This window comes from Cydia splendana, chromosome 10 (genome assembly GCF_910591565.1).
Source record: "Cydia splendana chromosome 10, ilCydSple1.2, whole genome shotgun sequence".
In the NCBI taxonomy this organism is placed as follows: domain Eukaryota; kingdom Metazoa; phylum Arthropoda; class Insecta; order Lepidoptera; family Tortricidae; genus Cydia; species Cydia splendana.
In genome coordinates this window covers 20,270,436-20,289,415 of record NC_085969.1, presented here as the reverse complement: position 1 = coordinate 20,289,415, position 18,980 = coordinate 20,270,436, and the positions used below count along the sequence as shown (strand labels likewise).

Here is an 18,980-nt window from a genome sequence, read left to right as displayed (position 1 = left end):
ACGGCCGTTCCTCGTGGCTAGTGTTAATAAAATAAAAAAATAAAAATAAAATAAATTGATTTTATTTCAGGCAAGCACCCATATAAAACAAATATTACCTATAAATTTTAAAATGACAAAAGTGTAAAAAAGAAGTTAAAAGTTAAAAGTACAAAATCTGTTAAAACCAAAAATTAAAATTTTTTAAATTACAATTTAAAATAAAATAAAACTATTTCCGGTTCGCATCTTGATGCAAAGACAGCCAAAACCTACATATTGGACTGTTCAGATCTTCACTAATTATGGCAAGGATACAGTTCTCAGAGCTGCGCAGCCTACTCCAAAAGGACGCTACTCTGGACCGAATTACGGCAAAGAAATCGGGGACACGAGCCTCCGCAAACATACTCGACGCACTACACCACCTTGGCAACTTCATCAGGATTCTGAAGGCGTCGTTATATTGAACCCTTAAGGTGTTAATTGCTTTCCTGGTGAAGTTGGTCCAAAGTTGCCCCGTGTGAAAGCTTTGACAGTATGCTCTAAAGAGCGTCACTTTGACCTCGTCGGAGCATCTGCCAAACCTGCGCGCGAGCATGTTGCACCTCACTGATAAGGCTCTTCTCTCTCGCTCGATGTCCTTGTCGTCCTTCAGGTTTTCGGTTAGGATATGTCCGAGGTATTTAAACTGCTGCACCCTTCGAACAGGTAATCCGTTTAAAAATACGTCAAGTATCCTCCCCGGACCCTTTCCTGCCTTAAATACAAGGTATTCAGTTTTAATACTGTTATACTTCATTCCGTGAGAAATCGCATATTTCTCACAGTAATGAAGCAACCTCCTGAGGCCCTCAGCCGAGGGGCTGAGGAGCACCATGTCATCCGCATAGCTTAAACTATTAACGCAGACGCCACCTATATGACATCCGACTCTGGTGCTCCTCAGCCCCACAATCAGGTCATTCACGTAAAGGTTGAAAAGGTCCGGAGAGGTTATTCCCCCCTGGCGAACACCGCATTCTAACCTATACTCGTTAGAAGTCGCTTCGCCCCATTTTACGTAGTTCGTTTGGTTTTCGTACCAGTATCTCAACAGATTGGTGACCTCTGTAGGAACTGTAGTGTTCCTAAGCTTACTCCACAGTAAGTTATAATTTACCAAATCAAAAGCCTTACTAAGGTCGAGAAAACATGCGTACACTGATGTTTCTCGTGTAGTGTAGTAGTTGACCGTGTGCTTAAGGCTCATGATGGCTGAATCCGTTGAGAGACCAGGACGAAAACCAAACTGAGCGTCATCTATAATACACCCCTCCTGGATCAAAGGTTGCAGCAGCCGCTCAAGCACTTTACCGACCACAGTACCTAGAGATATTGGACGATAATTGCTGGCAGATCCGAGATTCCCAGTTTTGTTCTTTACAATAGGCACTACAACCGTCCTCATAAGTGCATCCGGTAAGAAATTATACCGAATACACATATTAAACAGGTTGCATAGCCTAGTATTAATCCACGGTCCTGCATGCATAATGTGACGCATTATTCCAACGTATACATGCATACATAATGTGACGCATTATTCCAACGTATACAAAACCGATTACCAACTCTAAAAGCCTATACGAATTAGACACACCAAAAAATTGTACTTTATGCCCTTCCAAAAAGGTCTAATTTCCTGTGACATTTACTAAAAACATGTTATCCAGGTATCTTAGATCTGTTATGTAAACAAAGATTATTCTTAAAAGGGTTCTGTTTACGTTGGACCAAAAATTATCACTAGGGGATTAAGGCCTTTTGGGCGTTCCCAACGATTTAATTTATTTTAATGGCCAATATTAGTATGTTAAAACGGGCCCGGATGGACAAGTTGGAGAAGGGACGAAATTGCCATGGATTTAATTGCTCACCTTAAGCACCCTTGAGTATGCTAAATGTTAACAGTTTGATAACTTGCTTACTTGCTGTTTAATGTTTTCTAAGGATCGATGAAGGTACAAAGTTTGCATCGAAAAGTAACTATTATAGGGAGATGATGATGATATTATGATACTGTAGGGTAAATACGATACTAAAATAAATTGAAAAACGAAGTTCACAAACATCTTTACAAGCCAACGTTCCAAAAATATATAAACACTTGACAGACAACAAGGTACTTAATATACATATTTTTGAATGTTGGCTTGCATAGATGTTTTTAACATAGATCGTAAGAGAACGCCTTCAGTCTACTGACTAATGGGATACTTCCCATCTCAGCCTTCCTACAACATAACTTTCAGCGTCGCACAGAGTTAAGGTGACATTCGGATTCGCTGAAGCGTTCCAGAGGGCCGACCGCGAACCACGTTCGACGTGTTGCCTCTCTGCCGCACTTGTAAATTCGTACGTAAGTGTGACAGCGAGGCAACACATCAAACCCTCTGTTGCGTTACTCTTTGGCGTTGTGGCGGGCGCTATGTCAGTCAATTTCCTGATACAATGAGTACGTTCGCTGCCGCATTACTGCCGCGATTAGAACCTATCCGTCTCTCATTGTATCAAAGAGATTGAAGGAATTCATAGCGCTGCCTTTGAGCTCCATCATCCGACCCATGGAGATGGTCGAAAAATTTCTTGAGTAGGGAAAAGGTTGCTCTTGAGGGGGCGATTGCACAAAAAAACCTGATAAGTCAAAGTGTATCCGCAAGGGCCCACGAAATAATAAGATAATGCCGCAACTTTTGATGACGTTTATGTCCGAATATCACGTTTAATGACAAATGATAATGTCCAATCAGTAGGTTGCTGACTCGGCCAAACGTAGTCTGATTGCGGAAACTGCGGCTGAAGCGGTCGCAATCAGAGTAATCATGTTTTAGTCACGCAAGGGATTGAATAAGGCTATTGACATGCGAATATGGCAGTTGCCGTGGCTCCTATTACGTCAATTTGCGAAAAAAAATGGTGTTTACAGAACTTCCACTAGCTTGCCGGATTGAGACTGAGGGCTAGGTTTTACAGATACTGCATTAAAAAAAACAAATAGAAACCTTGGGGCTAACTATGAAGATGAAGAAACCAATTAACATTTCCCAAATATACATTACATTCATTATAAATCATCCTGGTAATTTAAATCTTCACATCCCCATTACGACCAGACATATAATTTTCAGACACATTACAGTTCAGCTCGTAAATTTCGAGACCCTTGTGGTCCCGAAATTAAATTCGCGCACGCATGACGAACGAGCGTCGACAGGTGTGTCGTGATTACACCTGATGTAAGCAATGTTATTGTGTCTCGGCGGGTGTTTGCAAACGTAATGTTTTGCATATAACGTACATACTTGTTTACATGGGGTCCACGTCACGCCTAGGCAATATAACAATAATATATACAACAATATTAACATCAACCGAAAAGTAACAATGTATTGGGATGACAGGTTCTACGAAGTCATATCGGCACTACGTTGAAAAAAACTGGTATCTTGTTTTGTCAATCAAAAGAAAAATGTGGTATCGATGCATGGGATGCATACAGAGTTACTGCCTTTCAACTTTGAGTAGCAGTGTGGAAATACGAGATTTTATAAAAGTAGTGCCGACATGACGATCGGCGTTTTATATCAATGATTCTCATGCCTTGGCGAACGAGCGACGACAGGTGTGTCCTGATTACACCTAACTAGTAACGCAATGTTATTTTGTCTCGGCGGGTGTTTGAAATCGTAATGTTTTGCATACAACAATAAATTTATAATATAATACCCCCGTATTACTGCAATGTTCTGCCGCCAGAGTGCAGCACTAGCACCTATAGTATATCCTCGCCTGTAACACAAGGCATCCTAGTTCAGGGCTTCAGGCACATGTAAGCAATCACTATTTTTAAGTCTGTTTTATTTATAGGATAACTTATGTACAGATGTAGTGCATAATTATTTTCCATGATGACGACTGTAAGTACATACTCGTGAATGTTATAAACGACAAAATTAAGACGCTTTGAACTTTGATCAGTGTCTCGAATTCAAAATAATTTATTAATTAGATGTGAAATTTTCCTAAATTATTTAATTACTTTTCAATAAGATTTTACGGGAGCTTTTCATTAACAGCGTTCTAAATTAAATTTACATTCTTTAGAATTTGAATAACATTCAAGAGACACTTATTTAGTCTCCGAAAGGTTAAATAAAATTAGCTGAGAAAAAGTTACAATGCTCAGATTTAAATTTTGCACAGATTGATATTTATGCATAAAAAAAATTATGAAGATTAAAATAGAATTAATTATTTATTTTACATAGTCAACTGAATTATCAACTATTGTATTAAAAAAATATTAAATCGCCAGCGGACGCTGAGCTAAGAGACACCTTGCCGCTACCATACAATCGAAGTTACACTCTCATTTTAAATGACAATCTGAAATAACATGATTAACAATGGTCGCAACATGCGGTTCTTGAACACATCATAGAGAGGCTAATAATATTATGTGAGTAGATAAAGCAATGTAAGTATATACATAACTGTACATAATTAGGCATTATATGTATATGTATAAAGCAGTCACATAAACTAGGTATTTAGGTACTATTTATCATCCTATAAAAAGTAGGTTTGAAATTATGATGTTACTATGAAACTCGCTTTCAGCTCGTATTTTAATGCCTAGTAGTCACATAAATGACTATTTATCAGCCTATAAAAAGGTAGCTTTGAAATTATGCAGATAGTAATAATTAAACATCGTATATTCATATAATAGGGTATTATATATACTGTATTTAAAATAAATTATTTTACACCATGCATGAAATAAAGCACCAGATAATTATTACAAAAACACAGATAGGAGTTATTTTTAAACACAAGTTCTATTTAATTAATCGGATAGAAATATAAAAAGTAGGTGAGTTGACCGTGACGTCACGATGTAATGTTTCATATAAATTCCATATTAGCAAATCGTTTTGACAGTTCTAAAAAAGTAAGTACCCTATTCTAAAACTCGAAGCCGGCATCTTCATACACGCCTCTCCAGAAGTCCACCATGTCCGCGTCAAGATGGCCGCCTACGAACAGTTGGTCCGCAATGCGCAAGTACGAGTAACGCTGCTCTCGCGCATCGTACTCGGGCCAACGGGCGCCGAGCGACGCGTCTGGGGTTGGGTCGCTGGAAATAGTAAGTAGTGCGTTTAGTTTCATTTTGTATGGGATTTTAAACAGCGCGCCAAGCGGGACGTTTTGGAAGCTCAAAATCCCATACAAAATAAGACTTAAAGCAAACGCGTACGTAGGTACCGTAAAATGGGGTGAGTAGGGTTCGCGGGGAGAGTTGGGTTAGATGGGATTTTAAGGCTACTGCTACAAAAATAATGTATTCCAATTTAAAATGGAGCTATAGTAATATTCATAATAAAAAATAATCGATACAACAATCTTCCAAATTAACCTTTGTATGAAAACCCAACTCACCCCAAATACGAGGGACTACGGGGTGAGGTGGGATTTCCAGTTTATCGTCAAAGTTATGAAATGGAACTACCCAAAATAAAAACTAAAATACAAACGTCCGGAACACTTATTATATACACCATTCAGTTTGCATATGTAAAAATAAAATGTTATCGAGGTTTGAAAGTCAGTTTTGCACCAACTCACCCCATTTTACGGTACTCGAAAAGTTTCGTCCAAAGCAAGCCAAGCAGTTTTCGTCGGATTCAGTGATATTTAAATGAACAATTACTTAACTGCAAAACTAGCAGAAAATTCAAAGCCTTAATAATTTTCGGTTTCATACTATAACTTATAACTTGTCATTATGTTGTTACAATTTTGAATGATAGGTTAGTGGACGTAGGACGTAGGTACAAATACATATTTTTTTTATTAAAGTAAAAATGGATAAAAAATGTTGAATCGCTTGCTTGATAAAAAATGGTTAAGTATGGGTTAGCACATCGTTACTGGTGATCGAATAACTTGGTCATCCAAAAGCACAAAAGTCCGAGTTTTGCCCGAAGCGGTGACATTTTCCATTAATAAAAAAATAATATCGCTTGCAGACGTATCTGCTTGCTAAAAAAAAATTCTTACCCGTATTTGGCAAAGTTAGTAAATAGCAGGCAGGTCTTCTGTATCAAACTGTATGCTTTCGATTGCGTGTCCACTTTCAAAGGTAACGCATTGGCTTGGAACAGGTAGAGGCAGTCATCTATATGCGAGGCGCCGGTGAGGCCGAATTCCATCACTGCCCGCTGGGCGAAAAAGTTCCTGTCCGACTGCATATCAAATACGTAGAAATACCTCTTGGTGTTCCTCAGTTTTGGTACGCGTTGTGCGAATCTTTGAATATGGTACGTGAATCCAGTTTCCGAAAAGTAATTAACGAACTCTTTAACAGCATTTTCGTTGATAACTTATATAACTAGTATAACTAGTCCTTTAACTTATATATTCAACCTAAGTCTCACAACTGGAATAGTTCCTTCCATGTGGAAGAAAGCAGTGGTTATCCCTATCCACAAGAGCGGCCAAAGAAACGCACCCGAAAACTATAGACCAATATCTCTTTTGCCTATATTTTCAAAATTGCTTGAGAAAATTGTTAATAGTCGCCTAGTTGACTACTTGGACCGTTTCAGCCTACTAGAAGACTCCCAATACGGTTTCAGACGCGGTAAGTCGACGGAAGATGCAGTCGGAAGCTTGACCAGGAAAATCACTTCTGCATTGGACTGCGGCCTGAAGTCAGTGGGAGTGTTTCTTGATCTAGCAAAAGCATTCGACACCGTCTCAGTGCCCATACTACTACGAAAGCTAGAGCATTATGGAATAAGGGGACTTCCGCTTCAGTGGTTTGAGAGTTACCTTACTGGCAGGTATCAGAGATTGAGGGTGGATGAGTACTTGAGCGAAGAAACGCCAAATGTTTTCGGCGTACCACAAGGGAGTGTTCTAGGCCCAACACTGTTTATCCTTTATATAAATGATATTTTCTCCGCCACGCCTGCTCAGTGCGACCTCATATGCTATGCAGATGATACAGTGGCTATCTTCTACGGGAAATCCTGGATCGATACTCTGCAAAAAGCTGAAGTGGGTATGTCCGATATGAAACGCTGGTTAGACAATAATCTTCTCTCTCTGAACCTAAAGAAAACCAAATATATTTGTTTTCACAAAACCAAAGCTTCTGAGCCAGGGCTAGTCACGGCCCTTCATGTCAAGTGTGCTGCTGGTCTATCATCGAATGACCCCTGCAATTCGATCAGCCGAACGAATTGCATTCGGTATTTGGGCGTTGACGTTGATCAGCACTTCTCATTTAAGCAACACATAGGTTCACTTTCACAGCGAGTAAGAAAATTGATTTATGTTATGCGCCTACTTCGGAATTCCGCTGATAACCGAATCCTGCGTCAAGTCTACATTGCCTTATGTCAGTCTATACTGGGGTATTGTATATCAGTATGGGGCGGAGCTGGTACCACCACGATGCTCGGGTTGGAAAGGGCACAAAGAGCTGTTCTCAAGGTAATGTACAAAAAGCCCTACCAACATCCTACAGACAAACTTTTCTCTGAAACCCAATTACTTTCAGTTCGTCAATTATTTGTCTGCAGAGTCGCCATGCTGATGCACAAACTCACTCTTAACTCCCCCACATACGCAGCATTACAACGCAAAAGGGTTTTTCGTGTCCCACAAACTTTGACAAAAACATCTTTCTCGCGACGCTATCCACAGTTTCTACATCCATATATTTATAACCAAATATTAAAAGCTTTCAACGTCCAAACATTGTCTCTCAAAGAACTGCTGTACACCCTTAAGAAATGGTTAATCTCTCTTTCCTACAAGGCCACCGAAGAGATACTAAAACCCTTGCAATAACGCACCGCATACACAGGATCACTCTCTCTCACACACTCACACTCACACACACACTCACACACACACCCGGAGCATATCTGTACAAATTTCTTTCTTCTTTGTGTTTAATAATCTTTGATATAAGTAGTATTATTTTACTTTTAGGTATCAGATCTGTATCCTCCGCATCTTCTTGGTAAATCTTATGTTCAATGCCCCACAGTCCTCACGACACAGGCTCGACCTAGTGTGAGGGCTATTGTTTGTTCTAAGAAGCTGTTGTACATATTCTATAGTTAATTTTAATTTAATTACTAAGGTTTCATGTCATGTCAATTTGGAAAATAAATATATTTGTATTTGTATTTGTAAAACTTTCTTCCCAAAATAATGCTCTTTGATTCGATTGCCCAACTCCAAAATTTTCCTTTGTGGAACATTGTATGAAACCCTTTTTGGGACCAATAGTTCTGGCCAGTTTTCGAATCGAGCCATGTAGTCTGCTTGAGCCATACCAACTATAAAAAGAGCTTCTTTACTGGTATGGCCAATCATCAAGTCTACCTCATTAACTCGTCCTGCTTTGAGTGCTTCGAACGGGTCTTCGTTTAAAAAGGATTCTTGACCGAAATCTTTTTCTGCTACGGGGACAAAAAAATTCGTTTTTCCAGCCTCCATGTTCAACACATCCTCAAAAGCGAACAAGCAAGGACCAGTGTCTGTCAATTTTTCTACAGGAAGACTCTGAAAATATTCAAGAAGTTTATCCGGATCGTCTGTATCTAATCCCAATTGCTTACCAAGTTTGAAAGCACGCTCTCTCGGTTCAAAATTTTCACACCAATCGCAATTAGGTACTCCACTCATTGCTATAGCCCTTTTGAACAATCCTTTTGACATAGGAGATAGCACATGGTAGGCTGTGGCAGCCCCGCCGGCGCTTTGGCCAAAAAGTGTTACATTGTTAGGATCGCCACCAAATCTATCTATGTTACTCTTTATCCATCTAAGCGCTGCTACTTGATCTTTCATTCCTGCGTTACCTGGTACATCTTCAGTGTCCAGGCACAGGAAGCCTAAGACCTCGAGTCTATAGTTAACTGTAACTAGTATGACTCCTTGCTTGACTAAGAAGTCTGGTCCAAAAAGATCATCATTTCCTGAGCCGCTCTTAAAGACACCGCCATGGATGTACACCATGACAGGTAGCGGTTTAGGAGGTTGAAGCTCTGGAGTGTACACGTTAAGATACAGGCAATCCTCGTTGCCTTCGATGAATTTGCTGGCAAAGAAGTCGTACTGCGGACATATGGGCCCGTGTTGTGTGGCTTTTCGCACACCATCCCATGGTATTGGCGGTTGGGGCGCCTGAAAATATTTTATTTTATTTAAATTTAAGCTAACAGTCATAAACTCACGTAGTGTAGGTACGAGCCCCGATGCAAATTATTTCGTCTAGTTCCGCGCAACAATTTTGTTTATTCTAATAAATTTTACACATGAACATAAAATGACCCAGTAATGGGAACCATAATAGTAATGTTTAATGTAGTTTATTTTGATCGTATAATAATTTTGCATGAGACTTTTGTAACCGGCTAGCTAGAGCGGTAAATGAAAACTAGGTTCTTTATAGTAAATAATATAATATGAAAATATGTACAATAAAATAAACTAATTTCTGTCAGTACTTGAATCTAAACCAATAAAATATCGTCACTGGCCTTAACGTTCTTGAATCCCATTCTTTGTCGAACCGTACGATCAACTTAGGCCGCGGGTGCGGGAATCAGCTTTGGCAACGCAGGCTCAGCGAGGTCCGTGGGTAAAGAAAAGCTTCAGCAGCAAACGTCCAAATAATAAGCAGCAACAGTAATAAGTAGCTCTTGAATTTAAAGGTAGAAGGAAGGGCTGGAACAATCGTACGTTCTTAGACTTGTAGTCGAAACCTAACCCAAGCCTTATTCCGTTACGAGAACCAGTGACGTACATTTCGTACAAATAAGACTTGGATTAGGTTTAATTTCAACATAAACCTAAACTTAATGCTATATATACAATTATACAAACTTTACCTGCATTAGTGGCAGCCCTAGTATTAAAATTTATCACTAATTATAACCATACAGTCGCATTAAAATAATAATTACAGAATTGTGCTATATCCGACAACATTTCCAAAGGAAAAATTTACGAAGAAAAAACAAAAGACGGCGAAACTCTTAGTTTTTTATTTCCAACCGGCCAGTGCGCGCGGTGGCTGTACATGCAGGTTTGCCATGTTACAGTACCCCTCGCGCCCAGGAGAATTTTCCAGAATACAACGTGAAGGAAAATTCCAGAAAGCAAAAAAACTTTAAATTACCTATATTATACAATATTTACAATTTCAGATCCTTAATGTGCCATCTACCTAGGGCACGCCCATTAGAATCAGCTAGTTCATATACAAGAGGAGATACTTTTTTTAATACAGTACATTTTACAAATTTGGGCGCTAGTTTTGCAGTAAAATATTTACCAGCATCACTAAGCTGGTAATTACGACGCCACACAACATCGCCTTCATTAAACTCTGCATGTTTACGCCTTAAATTATAATATTTACAATTTTTTACATGTGCATACCAAATTGCAGCCTGCACTTTGTCGAGAATAGGGGACAAGTGGCCTAAGTTCTCAGCATATTTATCACGCGGTGCAAAAATGAGGTCGTCATAATCGACTTCACTTGAATTGGGGGCACCATAGAATGACCCGCAAGGGACAAGCTCTCTACCGTACACCAGAAAAGCTGGACTGAACCCAGTTACTTCATTAACACTGGTGTTCATAGCAAATTGGATTTTAGGAATATTAAGATCCCAATTTCTATGATCGTTCTCTACAAACGAGCTAACAGCTGTCATTAAGGTTCGATTGTATCGCTCAACAGAATTTACTTGAGGGCAATATTTAGGAGTAAAATGTACTTCAGGAATTTGATATTTACTAAAAAGATCCTGTAAATCATTACTTATAAACTGAGCACCATTGTCCATTATAACAGTCCGTGGAAAACCGTGTACCAAGAATACAAAATCTTCCAAAATTTTACAAATTATATTAGACGTTGCCTTTTTAATTGGAAATATTAAACAGTATTTGGAAAAGCAGCAATTGACAACTAAAATGTACCGATTTTGTTTACGAGTCATTGGTAATGTGCCAACAAGGTCGATAGACAAACACTGAAACGGTCTGCAACACTCCTTTGGTTTGCCCATTATCCCCAAAGTTTGATGATTCTGGTACTTATAGGCTAAACATGTCTCACATTTTGCTATATATTTACTGATGTCCCTGTACATGCCAGGCCAGAAATAACGCAAAGAAATCCTTTTATGCGTTTTAAAAATACCAAAGTGACCAGCAGTAGGCTGTGAATGATTCTCATGGATAATATCTTGTCTCATTTCTTTTGGAATTACCAGTTTCCAATAATATTCAGAAGTCAGAAAAGAACTAGTTCGCTTAAGTCTGTACAAATTATTATTTACAACTTTGTAGTCAGGAAATTCAGAAGGTTTGTCCTGACAACCTCGTAAGAGGTTATTAAACCAGTCGTCGTTAGACTGAACATAAACCAAATCGACTGGTACTGAGCGCGATAAAGCATCAGGTACCACATGATCTTTACCCTTTTTATGTTTTATCTCAAAATTAAATGAAGACAAACGGACGCTCCAACGAGCCAAACGCCCAGTAGGGTTGTCTAAACTTAAAAACCATTTTAGAGCCGCATGGTCAGTATATACAATGAATTTCTGACCGTTATCTAAATTACATTGCGAGTGTTCTAATGCTAGAATAACGCCCCACGTTGGGCGCCAATGTAACCGGCTAGCTAGAGCGGTAAATGAAAACTAGGTTCTTTATAGTAAATAATATAATATGAAAATATGTACAATAAAATAAACTAATTTCTGTCAGTACTTGAATCTAAACCAATAAAATATCGTCACTGGCCTTAACGTTCTTGAATCCCATTCTTTGTCGAACCGTACGATCAACTTAGGCCGCGGGTGCGGGAATCAGCTTTGGCAACGCAGGCTCAGCGAGGTCCGTGGGTAAAGAAAAGCTTCAGCAGCAAACGTCCAAATAATAAGCAGCAACAGTAATAAGTAGCTCTTGAATTTAAAGGTAGAAGGAAGGGCTGGATCAATCGTACGTTCTTAGACTTGTAGTCGAAACCTAACCCAAGCCTTATTCCGTTACGAGAACCAGTGACGTACATTTCGTACAAATAAGACTTGGATTAGGTTTAATTTCAACATAAACCTAAACTTAATGCTATATATACAATTATACAAACTTTACCTGCATTAGTGGCAGCCCTAGTATTAAACTTTATCACTAATTATAACCATACAGTCGCATTAAAATAATAATTACAGAATTGTGCTCAGGGACAGGAACCGGTTACCTTAACCGGGGTTTTTCATAGGGTTATTTTAGAGGTGTTTATAAAAACCCCTACCATAACGGTAACCGCTTAATAAGGTAACACTTTGATTCGGTAACCGTATCAGATCGAGTTAACCTCTGTTACCGGTAACCGAAATAAAAACCCAGTCTATTCAGTTACCTCATTATGAGGTTTTTGACCAGTTCAAACGATTGTAATCTTTACGCACACTTAAATTCAACTTATTATTGAATAACCGAGGTTGGCATGGGCGGTCTATGAAGCCTCCAGCACAAACAAGTTTTTTTGCCTTTCCTTTGTTTATCTTTATACCTACTTGTGTGGTGTGTTCTTATTATAAATATTATTATATTATAACTAAAATAATTAAAATAAATAAATTAAATAAGTTTAATAAATAAAATAAATTAAATAAGTTTAATAAATAAAATAAATAAAATAAATAAAATAAATGAAATAAATGAAATAAATGAAATAAATGAAATAAATGAAATAAATGAAATAAATGAAATAAATATAATAAATAAAATAAATAAAATAAATAAAATAAATAAAATAAATAAAATAAATAAAATAAATGAAATAAATGAAATAAATGAAATAAATGAAATAAATGAAATAAATATAATAAATAAAATAAATAAAATAAATAAAATAAATAAAATAAATGAAATAAATGAAATAAATGAAATAAATGAAATAAATATAATAAATAAAATAAATGAAATAAATATAATAAATAAAATAAATATAATAAATAAAATAAATAAAATAAATAAAATAAATAAAATAAATAAAATAAATAAAATAAATAAAATAAATAAAATAAATAAAATAAATAAAATAAATAAAATAAATAAAATAAATAAAATAAATAAAATAAATAAAATAAATAAAATAAATAAAATAAATAAAATAAATAAAATAAATAAAATAAATAAAATAAATAAAATAAATAAAATAAATAAAATAAATAAAATAAATAAAATAAATAAAATAAATAAAATAAATAAAATAAATAAAATAAATAAAATAAATAAAATAAATAAAATAAATAAAATAAATAAAATAAATAAAATAAATAAAATAAATAAAATAAATAAAATAAATAAAATAAATAAAATAAATAAAATAAATAAAATAAATAAAATAAATAAAATAAATAAAATAAATAGAATAAATAGAATAAATAGAATAAATACAATAAATAAAATAAATAAAATAAATAAAATAAATAAAATAAATAAAATAAATAAAATAAATAAAATAAATAAAATAAATAAAATAAATAAAATAAATAAAATAAATAAAATAAATAAAATAAATAAAATAAATAAAATAAATAAAATAAATAAAATAAATAAAATAAATAAAATAAATAAAATAAATAAAATAAATAAAATAAATAAAATAAATAAAATAAATAAAATAAATAAAATAAATAAAATAAATAAAATAAATAAAATAAATAAAATAAATAAAATAAATAAAATAAATAAAATAAATAAAATAAATAAAATAAATAAAATAAATAAAATAAATAAAATAAATAAAATAAATAAAATAAATAAAATAAATAAAATAAATAAAATAAATAAAATAAAATAATTAAATTACATTAATTAAATTTATTAAACAAATATAACAAATTAAACTAATTAAATAAATGAAATAAATTAAATAAATTAATTAAATTAAATAAATTAAATAAATTCAAAAAAATAAATAACATCAACAAATTCAATAAATTAAATCAATTAAATCAATTAAATAAATAAATTAAATTAAATAAATTTAATAAGTAAAATCAATAAAATCAACAAAATATAAATAAAGTAAATAAAATAAACAAATTTTTTAGTATTTTTTTTAGTTCTGACGGCACATCACTAAAACTACTTTAATGTAGCAAACCAGTAAGCAACCGATAATAAAGGTTACCATAACTGAATGAAAACCTGTTAAAAACCCTTAACAAAAACCCTATCGCGATGGGGTTTTGAGATTAACTCGGTTAAAGGTTAGGGTTACCGTTTCAATAAGGTTACCATTACAATCAGGTAACAGTATGATAGGGTTACCGAATGATACGGTAACCGAATCGATTGGGTTACCGAATTGATAGGATTAAGCGTAAAGAGGGGTTTTCCGGTCCTTGATTGTGCTATATCCGACAACATTTCCAAAGGAAAAATTAACGAAGAAAAAACAAAAGACGGCGAAACCCTTAGTTTTTTATTTCCAACCGGCCAGTGCGCGCGGTGGCTGTACATGCAGGTTTGCCATGTTACACTTTTATTGCAGAAAAAACGTACTTTTCAAAAACGTTGTCCAAATCGTATTGTCCTCTCCTACAGCACTGCTGCATGCATAGGCTCGAAACAAAATTGTCAGTACATTGGCAGAGCCCTGTTGCTTTCCCTAGTAATAGCCATTTTCACATAATATGTTGCAATACTTGCAATCCTACCCGTCAATAAAAAAATAAAAAATCGTAATTTTTTTTCTTTCAGTACAAACGGTATTTCTTGTATTTGGATTTAGTTATTGCAGAGTATTACCATATAAAATTAAATTACATTAGTATAAGCATTAAATATTAGTAATTTTAAAACTAAAACATTTTTTTTAATAAACGCGAAAAATGGTCTCACTAGACGAAAACTTGTGCATCGGGGCTCGTATACGGGATGGAATTTTTTAGGTTAAACTAGATATAATAATACGCGACTATACTCATTACTGTGAGCAACGTTTGTTATATGAAAGCAACCCTGAAATCGCAACAATAAATTCAGGTTTTCTATACTAAAGTCAATATTGTCATCTAGAACTTTACACCCAGTATTAATTGTTATAATTTATAAACAGTGGCCTCACCTCGCCTTATCTGTATTAATACCCAACTATTTATATTCATGATGATATTTATGATATTAACATATAAGTAGTCATATCAGTGAATTTTATTTGATGAAGATAAGATAGAGCATGACTACAAATTCTAAAATTAAAGTGCAAGGAAAATATTTTCATAAATAGACGAGCAAAACATTTAAAACGCTTTGTTGCTCCGAGAGTTCCACAAGGAGCTCTTTTCATTTCGTTTAATTAAGAATACTAGTAGTTCGCCCCGAACTGAGAACTCGCGGTTCGCTATAAACTATATAGTGTAGATTCATAGACATATATTTCATTTTCGACAAGATTGAATAAAAAATGTTAAATTCAAGATGGCTGATACGCCTATTTCCTCGCGTACCCACCACAATTGACTAGACAACGATCCACCTACCCTACAAATGTATCTAAACTATGGCCACTCATATTTTCTTGCAAAAGAGTTGACCAAAATAGCAAGACCCCTCAAAAATAGTTTTTGGGCCTTCTAGGCTCTTCTAGCTCCATAACCCCGTGATCGAGCCTGCTCATAATTTAATGACTAAAATATAATGCCCTCAACTACATGTTTAACTAATATAATTTAAATTAGAATACATATACTTAAGTTATTGAGTATCAAATTATCCTCTGATAGATCAGCTTAAAAACATCGAAATGCCGGGACGTGCCCCTAGCCAGCCGAATGTTTCAAGTCGAATGTAAGAACTTCACTTCGCTTCGCTAGCTCGTTCGATTATTTTCTGAGCTGCCCGATTTTGTAAAGCCTTTTGATAGACTATAACAACAAATATAAGTGTAAAGGATATTCAAATGACAATAGCAGGTTAATGAAGTTTGTATCCAAATTTGTTAGATTTGAGTGAAGCTCGTTAGCGTCGGACCAAGCCAACTATGCACGGCATTTGCAATGACAATGTGTGGAAATGCAAATGTATGTCTTTCTATAAAACTATGACGTTTATAATGACAAATGATGGACACGCTGCAATTTTTTGTGACCTTAATGTGGAGGCTGTAAATAAACATAAAAAGCGAGATATTACAGTCCTGGTGACAGAAAAAAGGAAATTTACCGCGAAAAATCTCCAAACGTTTAGGCAAAATCTACAGAATATAAACTGGCGTAATATGGGTATAAATGTTTTCATTAAGACTTTCACTAAACAGTTTCGTCAGTCATTTAGGAAAAAGAGAATGAGGATTAGACTGGACAACCAGCATTCTTTTAAATGGGTGACCAGAGGTATAAGGACATCAAGTAAAATAAAGCGAGTTCTTACTAATGTTAATAAGGCTACGTGTGATATTACTGTTTTGGAATATAGGGCTAAGTACATTAACATATTTAGGAAAGTCATAAGGTATTCTAAAAGGACCGCGGTCCAAACTGAAATTTCTAAGACCAAAAATTGTTCTAAAGGCATATGGGGTATCGTAAACAAGTATAGAAATAAATTGTGTAAGAATAATCAAAAACAACTGTCTTTGAACATAGATAACAGAACCATAATAGATCCTAGAGAGGTCGCTGACGCTTTTTTAACGCAGTTTGACCATGCTAAATCTCCAAGCTCTGGTGATTTGAATGCCGCAGTTCATTGTCTGCATCTAGGAAATAATAACAATAGTAGGTACTATAAAGATATTTCATGGAAACCATTTACGCCATCAGAGATAACAAAGACAGTACAGCACATGAAAAACAAGAAATCTTGCGGGCATGATGAAATGCCAATTTTAGTCATTAAAAATTGCATAGATATATTAGCTAAGCCACTTGCATGTTTCTTTAACAATTGCTTCGATCGTGCTGTCTTCCCTGACCAACTAAAGGTGGCTAGAGTTCTCCCGGTTTACAAGAAAGGTGTAAAAAGTGACCCGAAAAACTACCGGCCTATAGCGCTTCTGCCAGTGGTCTCAAAAATCTTTGAAAAGCTGATTATAACGCGACTTTTAAAACACCTCCAGGAGAATGATATAATTAACCCGCGACAATTCGGTTTCCAGAAGAATAAGGGAACAGCAGATGCCGTAGATGCCCTAATCGATGATGTGATCACTAAACTACATGATCGTAAAAGAGTTGTAGGACTATTCCTTGACCTGAGTTCCGCATTTGACACGGTCGACCATGTGATTCTAATGGAAAAGCTTAAATTTTATGGAATCAGGGGTAATGCGTATCATCTCTTAGCTAGCTATCTTCAAAACAGGAACCAATATGTCGAAATAAATAATTTTGAAGTTAGTGGTGAATGTAGAGTTGATATTCCTGTTAAATCAAAGTTAGTTAGAGTCATTCTGTTATGTAATGATATGTGTTGTAATGTTAAGTGTAAATTTTAATTTTCGTTCTTCTTTTTTTCTCTTTTGTCTGTTACCAATTTTTTATGCCACGAATAAACTATTTCTATTCTATTCTATTAAACAGAGGGGTACCACAGGGCTCCATATTGGGCCCTATACTTTTCCTCCTATTTGCTAATGACCTAGTCAATTATGTGCCTAGTGTCGTGCCGAGCTGCTCCTTGATTGTCTTTGCTGATGACACAAACGCAGTGATATCTGCGAATAGCATGGCCGAGCTCAATAGTATTACCAATAGTGCTATTTCAGCCTTCACCCATTGGTTCACGTCTAATAACTTACGCCTGAATTCAGACAAGACCCAAACTTTACTATTCAAACTAAACGCCAAGAAAACTGACAAACTTGATGTTACTATGGACCAAGTCAGTTTGAATACTGCTGATCACGTTAAATTTCTAGGAGTTTACATTGACGCTAATCTAAATTGGAAGCGAGAGTTGGAGGCTATAGTAAATTCGATCCATTCCGCTTGTTATGCCCTTAGAAGCCTCAGAGATGTGTTAGATCTAGATAAACTCAAAATTGTTTATTATGCCCTAGTAGAGTCAAGATTGCGGTACAGTATAAGGTTTTGGGGAAATAGTTTTTTATATAATATAAACGGAGCCTTGATTGCCCAGAAAAGAGCAATTCGAGCAATGGTACGCATTCCTACTCTGGGTTCATGTAGAGAGTTTTTTCAAAAACTAGGTATTCACACGGGTCCCAGCTTGTACGTCCTCATTCTTCTTACCCAGTTTGTGAAAGACGTTGCTAAAGTTTGTACAGTTGAAGAACAGGAGTCTCGCCTAGCCACAAGGACAAAAAACATAAAGCACAGTTTCATTCCAAAGCTTCAGGTAGCTAAACATTGTGCAAGATATCAGGCGGTCACTCTATTTAATAAGCTCCCTACTGACCTAAAAGTAATTACGGACTGGTTCTTATTTAAGCGTAAGTTGAAGTCGTTCTTATTGACTAGATGCTCCTATAGTATTGAGGAAATTGATAGGTCCTAACATAAGGTATTTATAATTGTTATTTAGTATTCGTATTAATGGTTTATTGTTGTTATTTATAAAATGTATTTAATGTGATTTCTGACACAATGATTGTATTGTTTAAGAATAGAATAAATGAAAAATGAAATGAAATCCCTCACTTTGTTCTATTCAAGGTGCAAAATTAGCTTAGACGGACTCTAAACAGGAAAATATTACATCAAACTTGACTGACCTTGAACCTTAGCTTGCCTGTCGGAGGTGCGGCGTAAGGCACTCCTTTGAAGCTATAAAAATGACCGTCTTTCGTCACTATTTCCTTCTTCTCACCCTCCAACCAACCCTGCTGTACCAGCACTTTCATCTTTTTGAATAAAACTTAAAGATTTGTTTGA

At 35.3% G+C, this 18,980-nt stretch overlaps 2 protein-coding genes across 2 annotated transcripts in view; both read right to left on the bottom strand.

Annotated features, from left to right (window-relative positions):
• LOC134794433 (uncharacterized) overlaps nt 1-18,980 on the bottom strand; it is a 399,097-nt gene that overhangs the window by 290,185 nt on the left and 89,932 nt on the right. The window lies entirely within an intron of this gene.
• LOC134794525 (juvenile hormone esterase-like) lies at nt 4,975-18,957 on the bottom strand. The gene is made up of 5 exons (XM_063766336.1): nt 18,821-18,957; nt 8,239-9,231; nt 6,864-6,945; nt 6,085-6,406; nt 4,975-5,161 (listed from the first exon to the last, which is right to left on the bottom strand). The coding sequence occupies exons 1-5, from the start codon at nt 18,947-18,949 to the stop codon at nt 4,990-4,992; spliced, it is 1,698 nt and encodes a 565-aa protein (XP_063622406.1). The 5' UTR covers nt 18,950-18,957; the 3' UTR covers nt 4,975-4,989.